This window comes from Chiloscyllium plagiosum, chromosome 33, assembly GCF_004010195.1.
Source record: "Chiloscyllium plagiosum isolate BGI_BamShark_2017 chromosome 33, ASM401019v2, whole genome shotgun sequence".
Taxonomy (NCBI): domain Eukaryota; kingdom Metazoa; phylum Chordata; class Chondrichthyes; order Orectolobiformes; family Hemiscylliidae; genus Chiloscyllium; species Chiloscyllium plagiosum.
In genome coordinates, this window is record NC_057742.1 from 33,410,036 (window position 1) to 33,422,903 (window position 12,868).

General features: G+C 43.0%; 1 protein-coding gene across 4 annotated transcripts in view; it reads right to left on the reverse strand.

Annotated features, from left to right (window-relative positions):
• fmnl1a (formin-like 1a) overlaps positions 1-7,845 on the reverse strand; it is a 258,801-nt gene extending 250,956 nt beyond the window's left edge. For 2 of the 4 annotated variants that reach the window (XM_043675288.1, XM_043675289.1), the window contains exon 1: positions 7,247-7,845. In XM_043675288.1, coding sequence (XP_043531223.1) covers positions 7,247-7,375 — 129 coding nt within the window. In that variant the 5' untranslated portion in view covers positions 7,376-7,845. The remainder of the gene's footprint in view (positions 1-7,246) is intronic. The other 2 variants (XM_043675290.1, XM_043675287.1) reach the window with 2 other exon arrangements.
• Between the last annotated feature and the right edge of the window lie 5,023 nt (positions 7,846-12,868).

Here is a 12,868-nt window from a genome sequence, read left to right on the forward strand (position 1 = left end):
GGCCTATCACCCTCACCTTGACCTCCCTCCACCTATCGCATTCTAACGCCGCTCCCCCCAGTCCCTCCTCCCTACCTTTTATCTTAGCCTGCTGGACACACTTTCCTCATTCCTGAAGAAGGGCGTATGCCCGAAACGTCGATTCTCCTGTTCCTTGGATGCTGCCTGACCTGCTGCGCTTTTCCAGCAACACATTTTCAGCTTTATACTGGGAGATCTTGTGAGACAATTGGAGCGCCCTGTTTCAGACCTCAGAGCTGAAGTTGAAGTGTCAATTCAGGTCTTAATAGCTGACAAAGATGTATTCAACACATGACCAAATGGCTTAAAATTTGAAAATCCTGCAAACACATGCCATTGTCAAAAGCAGGGGGTATTGAAAAGAAATCGAAGTATTTATTATTACATTTGTTTCTGATATAACACGATAGTTCCGTTCTCATGCGATCTTGCAGTGTAAGAAAATCGTGCAATAGCCATCCCATTGAAACTAATGGGGCCGGAATCGCATTATAGCCAATACAGGTAAGGAAAGTTTACATTCTACAAACAACGGACTAAATTCTCCAATCGCGTATAGCCAATTCATGTTGAAGAAGCATGCGTTATAGCAGAACCAACTGTGCTACCTACAGCTCCTACCTGCAACATAATATAAAAATGTATCTGCTTGACCATCTCAGATTCCACAGGAGGCTGGTTAACTCAGTTGGATGGATGGCCAGTATATCATCAGATTGGTGACAACATCACAGGGTTTTATTCACCTTCAGACAGGGGTGAATTCAGGACCTGTTTCCTTGTTCAGCCCATAGCAGAGAAGCCAGAGTTATGGTCCAGACTTACCTCCAGGCAGACAACTCAACATAAAGAATTCTGCACGTACAATTACAAGTATGGCTACAAATTCTAACACTAAGTCAATCTAGCAGGTGAGATATCTACCCTAAGCCATGGAAGTGGAACCTAGGACACTCAGCAAGTGCTACTTCGACTAAGGTCCAAAACCTACCTCCCCTTTCACTTCTGACTCTCTGTAAACTTGCTGTCCTTGTGGCTGAGTTGCCAATCGAGACCTACCTGTGTACCCAATGTTGATAAAGGCAGGGTTTAGTGCTGTGCCCATTGGCCTACAACTCAATCAAGTTGTTTTTCCTATTCCTGCAGGTCAAAATGTGCCTGCATAATGGTTTGGTTAAATCAGGAGCTCATGGTGTGGGGTCTGCATCTCATTCACTCAATGCTGCAGCAACTCTGGAAGAAACCTTGGAATCAGATGCACGTTGGCACGGAGACCAAGCCAAAGGGAAAAAAAAGTGCCATGTGTTCGATTTTAACACTGAGAAATGCTCAACTCATAAAGATATAACAATGCTCTTCAGTCAGAGGAGGTTGCTTTGTTTTGCTGCTTGTTAAAATCGGAATACTAAGAAATGACGCATGTAAAAAGAAAATTAAATGACACAGCATGAATCTGCTCTTATAGTATATGCTTGTCTACAGAATCTATTAATTGCTTTCAAACTTTTTATTCACAATTAGTAAGTGATGTGTGGTTAGGAGTTTCACTATCCTTAAAATCTCCTTCCACATTACTTCAACGTGCAATAGTTACACTTCTGACATATATTTCGGTGATTGCGATTGTCCAGATCAGCAGTCCTAGCAGTCAGGGAACATCCCAACAATTTCACGCACACAAGAAAACGCCAATTGCCACCCCCTGCCTGGTGTCTGCCGGGAGCACCTGCACTCTCGTGAAACTAAGTTGTGTAACACAACCACGCACATTTTCGCAGTCCCATGATACGTTCCTGAGAGGTGGCTGGCTTCAACACATTAAACTCCACAGGGCCACTTCAGCACAAATTGACACATTTATTATTAGTCTTATGTGGTTCCAAGCTGCCGAACTCTGCAGTGCAATCTGCACTTCAATTACAGCTCAATGTCACACATTCAGCATCCACTAGGTTTTTGCGACCTATCTAGCCTGATCTACACATCAAGAGATGAAACAATTAGAGAATGAGATAATTAGAGGAAACAGGCAGAGGATGAGCTATTTGTATATATATATATATATATATATATTTACATATGCAGCTCTACAAATTGCTCAAAGACAACAGATTATTACTCAATAATCCTTGATGTCTTTAATTCTTTTGAAAAAAGCACTAACAGCAGTCGACACACTTAAATGGCAGAAAGCAAATTACCAGTTAGATTTCTGAGCTCCAGGATAGTTACAAGAACATAAAAGTGCCTGGACCTACGTAAGGCCTAGTGACCTGTTCAGCTTCTATCTTCCAAGTGCCACTTGCAATTTAGGGTCACTGTTTATGTTAACTTCCCAATAAATCTCCCAAAGACAATATCACACAACCTTGTTTCAAGGGAAACCTCTGCACAGAATAACCCCAACACCAAACCTAATAAAGAAGTCAGTCTGGATCTGAAAAAAAAGCACAAGATGAATGGAAGCCTCTCAAATCAGAAGAAGGATAAATTAGGTTAAGATTCCGACCTCAAAACATAACCTTGTCTTGTCTCCATCCATGAGACTTGCTGCGTATTTCAAGCAGTTCATTTCTGTTATTATTTCAATCCCTAGGTTGAATTATTATCTTATAATAATATCCAATACAATTCTTTTGAAAAATATTCACTGGGTGTGGTTGTTACTGGTGAGAAGTTTTCCCTTACAGAGGAACCACTGTATTCCATGTTGAGAATGTACACCAAAAGCACTCAGAGACTTTTATTCATTCAAAGAATGACCTGCTCATTTAAAAGGCCAGTTAACTTTATGGCTGTGTGGGGCTGAAGTCAAATATAGAACAGACTGAATAACAAGAATAGGGTTCCTTCTTGAAAGGTCAATAATAAACCAGTTGGGTTTTTACATAGCCACCATTGCTAAGTAGTCTCGAATAAGAAAGAGCTTGCATCCATATGTCTTTTCATAACCTTAGGACATCACAAGGAGCTATACGAGTAATAAGGTGCTTTCAAAGGTCCGACAATGTCTAGGTATTGGTAAATGTCATGAACCATTTGCAAACAGCAAAGCTCCCTCAGAGCAGAAAAGTGACCAGTGAATCCATTTAGTTGCATGTATAAATGATCCTTACTCCATTAATTGTCCCCATAAGGACATTTCTGAGTTCATATTTGGGTTTTATCCTTTCCCCATCCAAGTGTGAAATTGAAAACTGTGACAATTAGTTGCTACTTTTTTTTACAGGCTGTGCCAAGCCAGAATGAAATGTATAACATTGCCAGCTGTACACAGGCCGCAGGATGAAGCCATGCATTAGCAGAGCAGGCCTATCTTAACAATAGGTGCAGATATTTGTAGTTGTAGTTGTACACCTAAAACAGTAACTTTCAAAGTATTTGTGAAGAAGCCTATAACCTCAGGTTGAAGACTACTTCTTCAAAATGTTTTGGTGACATGGGTTCGAATCTCACTGTAAAATGTGAATTCAATAAGAATCTAAAGTTTTTTTAAGAGGTTCGTCTACTGGCAATCATGTAACTATTGTTGATTGTCATTAAAAGCCCATTAGGAAGTTCCCTAATTTTCTATAAGGAAGGAAATCTGCTATCCTTAACTGATATGGCCTATAGGTGATTCACAGCAATATGGTTGACTAGGACCTGCCCACTGGACAATTAGGGACGAAGAATTAATGCTGGCCCGGCCAGTGACACACATATTGCATGAATTAATTTTTTAAAACCCTGAGAAAATGCACAGGTGCTCTCGAGGGCCGCCAGAAAATATTAAAATGTTTGAGCATTCATAAGAACATAGTAAAAACATATGAAATAGGAGCCATCTGGCTTGCGCTGCCATTCAATAAGATCGTGGCTGGTCTTTTTATGGACTCAGCTCGAATTGCACTCCCACTCACCATAATCCTTAATTCCTGTACTGATCAAAAATCTATCTTTGCTTAAAAACATTCTCAGCCAAAGAGGCAACTTTGAGGCACAGTCACTGTTGTAGGTAAAATTGTGCTCCAGTACAAACCTCTTAAAAAGGCTCATTAAAGAGCCTGAGATGATGGACCCTTTACCAAGTCTGTGCACCATCAAAATACAAGACCTTTGCTGCTCCTCCAAATCCTTGTGTCACAGCAAAGTTTTTAAAGGGCAAACAAATGATAGCAGGGAGGAAATGCACAGCAGAGGTTAACGCTGCAGTCAATGCAAGCAGACCAAATATACCTCAGAACTCAGCTTCAACAACATTTAGTGAGAAGGAAGTCCTTATTTTCCATCTTTGCAGAAACTCCCTACGATGGTGACACTGCCCTATTCATTACTGGTTTCTCAATGTAGGCCATACCATGAATGAGACTGAGCAGGAACAGAGAGAACACGAGTGAAATCAATGAAGAGTGAGTTGACTCAAGACAAGATGTCCTAGAAGCTGATTTAACACAGAACCAGATTAAAATGTAAAAGCAGGGCCTGTCGACATTCCGAGTCAGGGAACAGTGAGATACTGCAAGGGATAGGCTACTCAAAGAATGGCAGTGGAAACAAACTAGTACTTTCTTGTCCACTTTGGTCAAAGTGTTTCTATTGGAACGAGAGAGTTACAATAGCTGGAAGTTAAATGCTTTAGTCACTTACAAAGCCAGAACGAAACATAAAATTTCAGTAGTTCCCAACTTCTAGTAAATCATTCTGTAACACTATGATAATACCAGTTTGAACTTTAATATCAATCATTCCCACTGCTGCGACTAAGCATCATTGTTAGACTGCAGGATTCTCTCAGGAATTAGTATTTGCTGTGAGTGGAAACTGGTGCGAAAGTTACTGCTGTGCTTATCTAGGGAAGTGAACAAGCTTTAAGAGTCATTGCCTGTGAAACATTTTGAGGTCTTTTAAGATGGAGATGAGGAGAAAGTTTACCACTCACTGGATCATTAGTCTGTGAGATTCTCTTCTCCAGAGAGTATTGGAGGGCATGTTATTGAATTTGTTCAAGATTAAGTTGGACAAGGAAGTTGAGAGGTGAACAGGAAAAGGAAGTTGAGACCACAGTTATATCAGTCGTGATCTAATTGACTCGCAAAACAGGTCTGAAGGGCTGAATGGGGTTCTGTTGCTCCAACTCCCATGTTCAATGATCCTGGGGCAAAAAAAAGGTGCTAAACAAATGTAAGGCTTCCTCAGTGGATGGTGGATAATGCTGAGTAGATATTAGTTATTGAACCAGGGCTGCTGACTGGAAGTTACAATAAGCTGTGGGAAGTCCATGCCTTTGGTACCCAGATTTCCCAGCCTCTTTTATATTGACAGCAATCATTAGGGTCAAAGTGGTCTTATGCCCATGCTTGCTATAATTACTTTGACCACATCTTAATATCATGTTATTTGAATTATGCAACAGAAAACCATCATGCCACAGTTAATCTTAATACCATGATAGGCCGCAACAATCACCATTGGTAATGATTTGTTCCCTGACAAGGTCATTGGTTTAGGTATTAGACAAACATACATACAGACATTTTTAGTCTGTACAGGTACATACTATGGCCAAGTAAAGTCGATGAAAAAAATGCCTCTGCCTATGACAGAATTAGCATTTCCTGCTTCACAACCACCATGCCTTGACATGGATACCTTAAAACCTCTTAATACTGTATCTAGTGTTTAGCAAACTGAGAGCTAGAATCTTCAACACATTAGAACAGAGTACACTTGGACTTTGCTGACAGGATAATATAAGAGAAAGACACATTTTAGCTGATGAGAAACTTGTTTGATAGATTTTAAACAGTGATACGGTCTGAATTTGATAATTCAGTACATTTTGAACTATTAAATTATAATCACTTTATAATTTGTATCAAACATTGTAAGTAAGCCAGCTAATTGAAAATCCAATGCTTTAAAAATTGATAACTTGAATTAAATAACTTAAAAGGGTCAGATTACATGTCAGCAAGTAGTCAAAAGCGCAATTATTATTCTTCTCCTTTGGGCTATTTCACCACAGTGGTATTCAAACTCATGTCTATACAGTGACCACAGCTTAAAGACAGAACTTAGACAATTTAGCCACAAGATCTTTGAGCAGGGGATTTATCTACTAAAATGAGTTTGTGTCTCAATTATGATCTCTGTAAATGGACTGTGTCAGACAGAGCATGGAACTCATTATCCTGGATTACGTCTACACATGTAAGAGTGTCAGTCCTATAGATAAATATATCATTCAATGTAATGAAAAAGCACTATTGCCCAAGAAACATCCGCCAGAAAAGTGGCTGCTTAACTTGCTTTTGTCTTCTCACCTTTCCCACTATTGTAATGACAAATACTTTTTAGATTGTATCTGACTGACCTTAAATGCTACCACAGCTGTTAAGTGGGCCAGGTAGTTGGGGTAAGATTTGACTGGCAGATTCAACAGGAGCACATGTGGATCCCACATACAGCCACTGAAGAATTAATACAAAAATTACAGGCTGTTTTAAAACTGGTGAGCAGTGTTTACATTTATAGGTCTCCTGTGAATACTGTAAAAGAGCAATTGGAACTGGCCAGGTCTCTGTTAGGAGCACTGACTGTGCAGACACTAAATGGTGTCACTTAATCATACTAGGTTTCAGTATAAACTTGGGGTTGGGGATGGTGGCATTTTCTAGTTTAAAAATGCTTCTAACATACTCAACATTTGAACATAGTTCAACAGGTGTGTCACCCAGACTTAGGCTTTGGGTTCACATCCATGTGTCCGACATACACCAGTCTTTACAGTAATAAGTCCAAAATTATAGATCACCTTGCAGTTCATTGGAGTCTGCATACATGGAAGTACAACAAGAATGGTGTTTAAATTTATCGAATAGTGGGTTCAAGTCTCCTTCACCTCTCCCCATAAAGCAGTTCAGGTTGGGAATGCAAATCCATCTGGTTTTTCAGAGATTTACAAGCCCTTTCCCTGGCCCAGGTGTGCACTGTGTAAAGACCGCCAACTATGGTCAGATGCAGTCCTGAAGATTTCCACTTGACCCATCTCCTTGTCAAGCAGCTGCCCCCCAATCCTCCCCAAATACAGCCCCCGGTGGCTAACATCCCTGAGGGAACAAAACGGCCAAAGAAAATGAAAACCTTTAAATCCTCCCAAATGTATCTCTCGGGAAGCAGAGAATCCCGGGCAAGCCTGCGACTCTACTTGGTGTCTGTGTGAGTGAATGTGTGTTTTACTCACCAGCACATGGGAGAATCTCTCTTCCAGCTCCCCTTCGTTAACCGGCATGGGCTGCTTGGGGGCAGGCGCTTGCTGGCACCTGATCTCTTTCCCCGGGGACATATCCATCCCCCCGGCTGCATTCCCCATCCTGGAGCCGGCAAAATGTTTCAACACGTTGAACTTCACACTATCCAGGATTGAGCAGCGGGTGACAGTCCGTGTTATTTTTTTTTCAAAAAAAAAACTGAGAGAAGGTGCTCGAGAGAGAGAGAAATCAAAAATCACACGAAAAAAAAAACAAAAGCCACACGCTCACTCTACAGACCAAAAAGAAAAGCCTTTAAGAAACAGGCAGTCTCCACTTTCTGCTCTCCAGCCCTGTGGTTCCGAAATTATTTCCCAGCCAGTAAAATCCATTGCTCAGCCTGCAGACCTGCCGGGGAAGTCACAAGCGGCAGCATCAGCTTGGTATCTCTGGGGTGATCCCCCTGATCCACAGGAAGGAGAAATGGCAGTGTGTGTGCTCCCTTACACACAGACAGACAGAGAAAGGAGGAGAGAGAGAGAGAGGAAGTCAGGCTCACGATGAAGCAGCAAGCAGCACGGTTACTAATAGCAGCAGCAGTAGCGACAGATTGGGGTTTCCTGTTCTGCACTGACTCTCTCTCTCTCTCTCTCAGCTCCTGTCCTGCTGCTGTACAGCCCTGGATTGCAGACACCCTGCGCGATGCTGGGGGGGGGGTGGTGGCAGGCTGGTGAATGTCTCTAATCTAAATGGCACATTATACACCCCCCCCCCCTCCCCCAATATAAGACACTATGCGGATGGATCATGTTATAGCAGCTGCATTTCAAACGCCCCGTCCCAGAATGTGCAAGCTGATCGGCTATAGAGGCTGCATCCACTGGTTTTAAAACAGTAGTCCCGCTAAGGGGTAGAACGACTCCTCTTTATTGCCCCCCGCCCACTTGCTCCCAACGGCACGCAGCCCCAGGTTGCAGACATCCTCTCGCTACACGGCTTGTCCCCGGGGCTGCAGGTGGACGCTGGCTCCGGGCCGGGCACTAGGACCTCTCGGTACCGCTCTACCCATTGCCCAGGAGCTGCCAGTCTCAGCAACATTGGTGCTGGAGGCAGGAGCGTCCGCATGGTCCTAACGCCCCACTAACATTAACCTGCTCACGTTGGAAATGGCTGAGCGAGCTATACAGTAAATGGAAAAGTCCCGGGGGAAACTGATGTACAGAGAGATCTGGGTGTTCAGGCCTATTATTCCATGGAAGTGGCAACACAGGTCAACAGAGTGGTCAAGAAGGCAAACAACATGCTTTCCTTTATCGGATGGGGTACTGAGTACAAGAATAGGCAGGTCATGTTACAGTTGTATAGGATTTTGGTTCAATCACGTTTGGAATACTGCATACAGTTCTGGTCACCACATTACCAACAGGATGTGGATGCTTTGAAGAGGGTGCGGAGGAGGTTCACCAGGATGTTGCCTGGTATGGAGGGAACTAGCGATGAAGAGAGGTTGAGTAGATTAGGATTATTTTCATTAGACGGAGATTTAGATGGGAGCTGATTGAGGTCTACAAAATCATGAGAGGTATAGACAGGGTGGACAGCAGGAAGCTTTTTCCCAGAATGCGGAATTCAATTGCTAGGTATCACGAGTTCAAAGTGAGAGGGGAAATGTTTAGGGGAGATATGCGCGGCAAGTTCTTTATGCAAAGCGTGGTGGGGGCCTGGAATGTGTTACCAGTGGAGGTGGTAGAGGCGGGCACGATAGCATCACTTAAGGTGTATTTAGACAGATATATGAATGGACAGGGAGCAGAGGGTTACAGAACCTTAGAAAATAGGTGACAGGTTTAGATAGAGGATCTGGATCGGCTTGGAGGGCTGAAGGGCCTGTTCCTGTAATTTTCTTTGTTCTTTGTTCTTATGACTCGAGACTCCTGCACCAAGTGAGGGCACACAGCTTCCTTATCTTCTAACTTCCACTGGAAGCCCTCTCACCTGTGAGAACAAAGGCTGTTGGAACATTACCCAGACTGACAGCAGTGGAGCTTTACTCGCTCATTGAGAGGTTGCTGTTGATAAGAGCTTGCTGTGTGGCAACTGGCTGTTGTGTTTCCTACATTACAACAGTCTACCCTTCAAAAATATTTGATTGGCTGTAAAATTATTTTGAGATGCCCTTAATTCGTGAAAGGTGCTATATCAGTGCAGGATCAGATATAGTTTCTGCACTCTAACCATAACTGTCCTTTTGTTTAAAGAAAGAACTCTACTTGACATCAAGACTGTATTTGACTGAGTGTGGCACCAAGGAGCCCTAGCTAAGCTAGAAATCAGAGGGTTGGATGAAGTCGTACTGGCACAAAGGGAAGATGATTGTGGTTGTAGCCCGTGGCTCCCCAGTGGAATGTTGATTGTTGGACGTCAGTCATCTCAGCTCCAGGACATCTCTGCAGGAGTTCCTCAGGATAGACTACTAGGCCCCACCATCTTCAGCTGCTTCATCAATGACCCTTCCTCCGTCCTAAGCTCACAAGTGGGGATGTTCGCCAAAGATTGCACATGGTTAAGCACCATTTGCGACTCCTCAGATACTGAAGCAGCCATGTTCAAATATCTGGACAATATCTAGGCTTGGGCTGACAAACGATTAGTAACATTTGCGCCATGCAAAGACCAGGCAATGACCATGTGCAACAAAAGAGAAGCTAACCACTTCCCTTTTGACATTCTATGACAGTGCAATCCAGTCAATCCCACACTGTCAACATCAGGGGGTTACCATTAACCGGAAAGTCAACTGGATTAGCCACATAAACATAGTGGCTACTAGAGCAGCTCTAGGAATCTATGGTCAGATGCAACGGGTAACTCACCTCCTGATGCTACAAAAGCCTGTCTACAAGATACATGTAAGGATTGTGATGGAATACTACCTACTTACCGGGATGGGTGCAATAAACACTCGAAAATCTTGAAACCATCCAGGACAAAATAGCTACTTGATTGTCACCATGTCTGCAAAATCCTCAGCCTCTGACACCCAAAGGAAAATAGCCCCAACCTATTCAGCCTCTCCCTATAGCTCCAACCCTGGCAACAGCCTTGTAAAGCTTTTCTGCACCTTTTCAAGTTTCACAACATCTTTCCTGTAACAAGTAGATCAGAACTGAAAGTCAGAAAGAACAACTTTGTGCTGGTTTCCTGCTAACTTCCCAACTCCTCCCAAGGACAGCTCTGTGCAGAGATTGCAACCCCAAATAGTGGCAGATAGCCAATGAAGGTTTGTTGAGTGAGCAATTAGAAACAAAGTTGCATACGCAATTCAATATTGAAAGCATTGCACTGGGCCTATACTGTGTCAGAGACTCAGCTACTCCAAGAAGGTGCCTGTGGAAGAGGAGGTTGGAGAGGAATGAAAAGAAGATGTGATCTGATTGCAATGAGCAAGCCAGTGGACATGTGCAGGCTGACATGTACCATTACACAGGCATTGGCCGCGTCCATTGTGCAGACATGGCTGCTGGTTCCCTCAGCCTTTTCACCTTGCTCTCTGTTCCAAGCTTTTGCCTCAATGATGTACTGCTAAGCTCTGCCACACTGGAGGCTAGCAGCTCCCACATCAGACCTCCTTCATCTTCCATCCTTCTGCCGTCTCCAAACGTGGACCTGAAACGTGGAGCAGACCTGATCATTGATTCCGTTCCAGAAAGTTACACACAGAAATAGTCTAGAAAGGCAAAGTCTTCAATGAAAATTCAACCCTATGATTCTGCTACAGCCTAACTAATGACTCAGTGGTAGCAATCTGCTACTTTAGGACAAGTAGTGAACTGCAATAAATGTTGACCTTCCCAGTGAGATCAAAAATTCATTTCAAAAACTCCTATTCTTAAAAAATCAATCAGGATGATATTGGGCTACCTCAATGTCACCAGTCATGCAACATGGCTACAAGTTAAGTAAAAGCCAAAAGAATTGCTGGAAATCAGAAACAAGAACAAAAAATGCTGGAAAAGCTCAGCAGGTCTGGCAGCATCTGTAAAGAGAAATCAGAGTTAACGTTTCACATCCAGTGACCCTTTCTCAGAACTGAAGCGTTAATTCTGATTTCTCTCCACAGATGCTGCCAGACCTGCTGAGCTTTTCCAGCAATTGCTGTTTTTAGGTCTACAAGCTCCCCCTCATCTGACGAGTCACAACTATGTAATTTAAACAAAAGGACTCATTACAATAACATAAACGTACCGTGATAAATCAAAATGTTATCATCTGTGTCTAAAGAGATTCTGTAGTAGGTGGTGCCTCCTGGTTATTGACAGATCCAAGTCTGTGCTGGATATTACAAACTCCCTGTTCAGGGCCAGATTGAGCAGTGTACCAGGGCTTCCACTAAATTGCATTCCATTATGAACAATTGCATAGAAGCTACTTCAAAATGAGTGGGAATTTCAATATCGAGGGTTAACAGTTTCCATTGTTTTCCCCAATCATCATTTGTAAACTACATGGATGGGATAGGTTTGGAGGGATTGGCTCTAAACACAGGCAAATGGAACTGGATTAATTTTGAAAAACAGGCGATATGGACAGGCTGGGCCGAAGGGCCTGTTTCCACACTGTAAACCTCTCTGTAAGATTTCCTAAAGAGCAACTTTCCTGTTGATCCCTGAATTGCTATCCTCTTTTCAGAGTCATTTAAAGCTTCCCCAGCTGGGTGGAGTCAAAGCTCCCCCTTCCCACTCTGCACAATTTCTCCGCCCCCCCAACCCCCTCCTCCTCTCCAGCTCCCTCAACCCACCCCTCCTACTTAGTTTCCAACTCTTTGGCTTCTCCAGATTGTCAGCACAGGCAGTAAAGGCAAAGATAACTCCCTTTAACCCAGTGAGGGAAAATATACAAATGGAAACAATGAAATTAACATGTTAATCATAGAGTCATAGAGATATATAGCACTTTGGTCCAACTCGTCCATGTCAACCAGATATCCTACCCTAATCTAGTCCTATTTGCCACCACTTGGCCCATATCCCTCCAAATCTTTCCTATTCAGTTACCCATCCAAATGCCTTTTAATTGTTGCAATTGTACTATCCTCTACCACTTCCTCTGGCAGCTCATTCCATACATGCACCACCTCTGCGTGAAAAAGTTGCCCCTTAGGTCCCTTTTAAATCTTTCCCCTCTCACCCTAAACCTGCGCCCTCTAGTTCTGGACTCCACACGCCAGGGAAAAAGACTTTCTCTATTTATCCTATCCATGCCCCTCATGATTTTATAAACCTCTATAAGGTCACCCCTCAGCCTCCGACATTCCAAGGAAAACAACCCCAGCCAATTCAGTCTATCCCTATAGCTCAAATCCTCCAACCCTGGCAACGTCCTTGTAAATCTTTGCTGAACCTTTTCAAGTTTCACAACATCTGATAGGAAGGAGACTAGAATTGCACGCAATATTTTAAAGTGAACAAAAAAAATCAATTATCGTGTTTCCGACTGTATGCCTTTGCATGTGACATTATTTGAATGGAAAGATTAGTCTCAGAATATGTAGTAGATTTAGATTAGATTACAGTGTGGAAACAGGCCCTTCGGCCCAACAAGTCCACACCGACCCG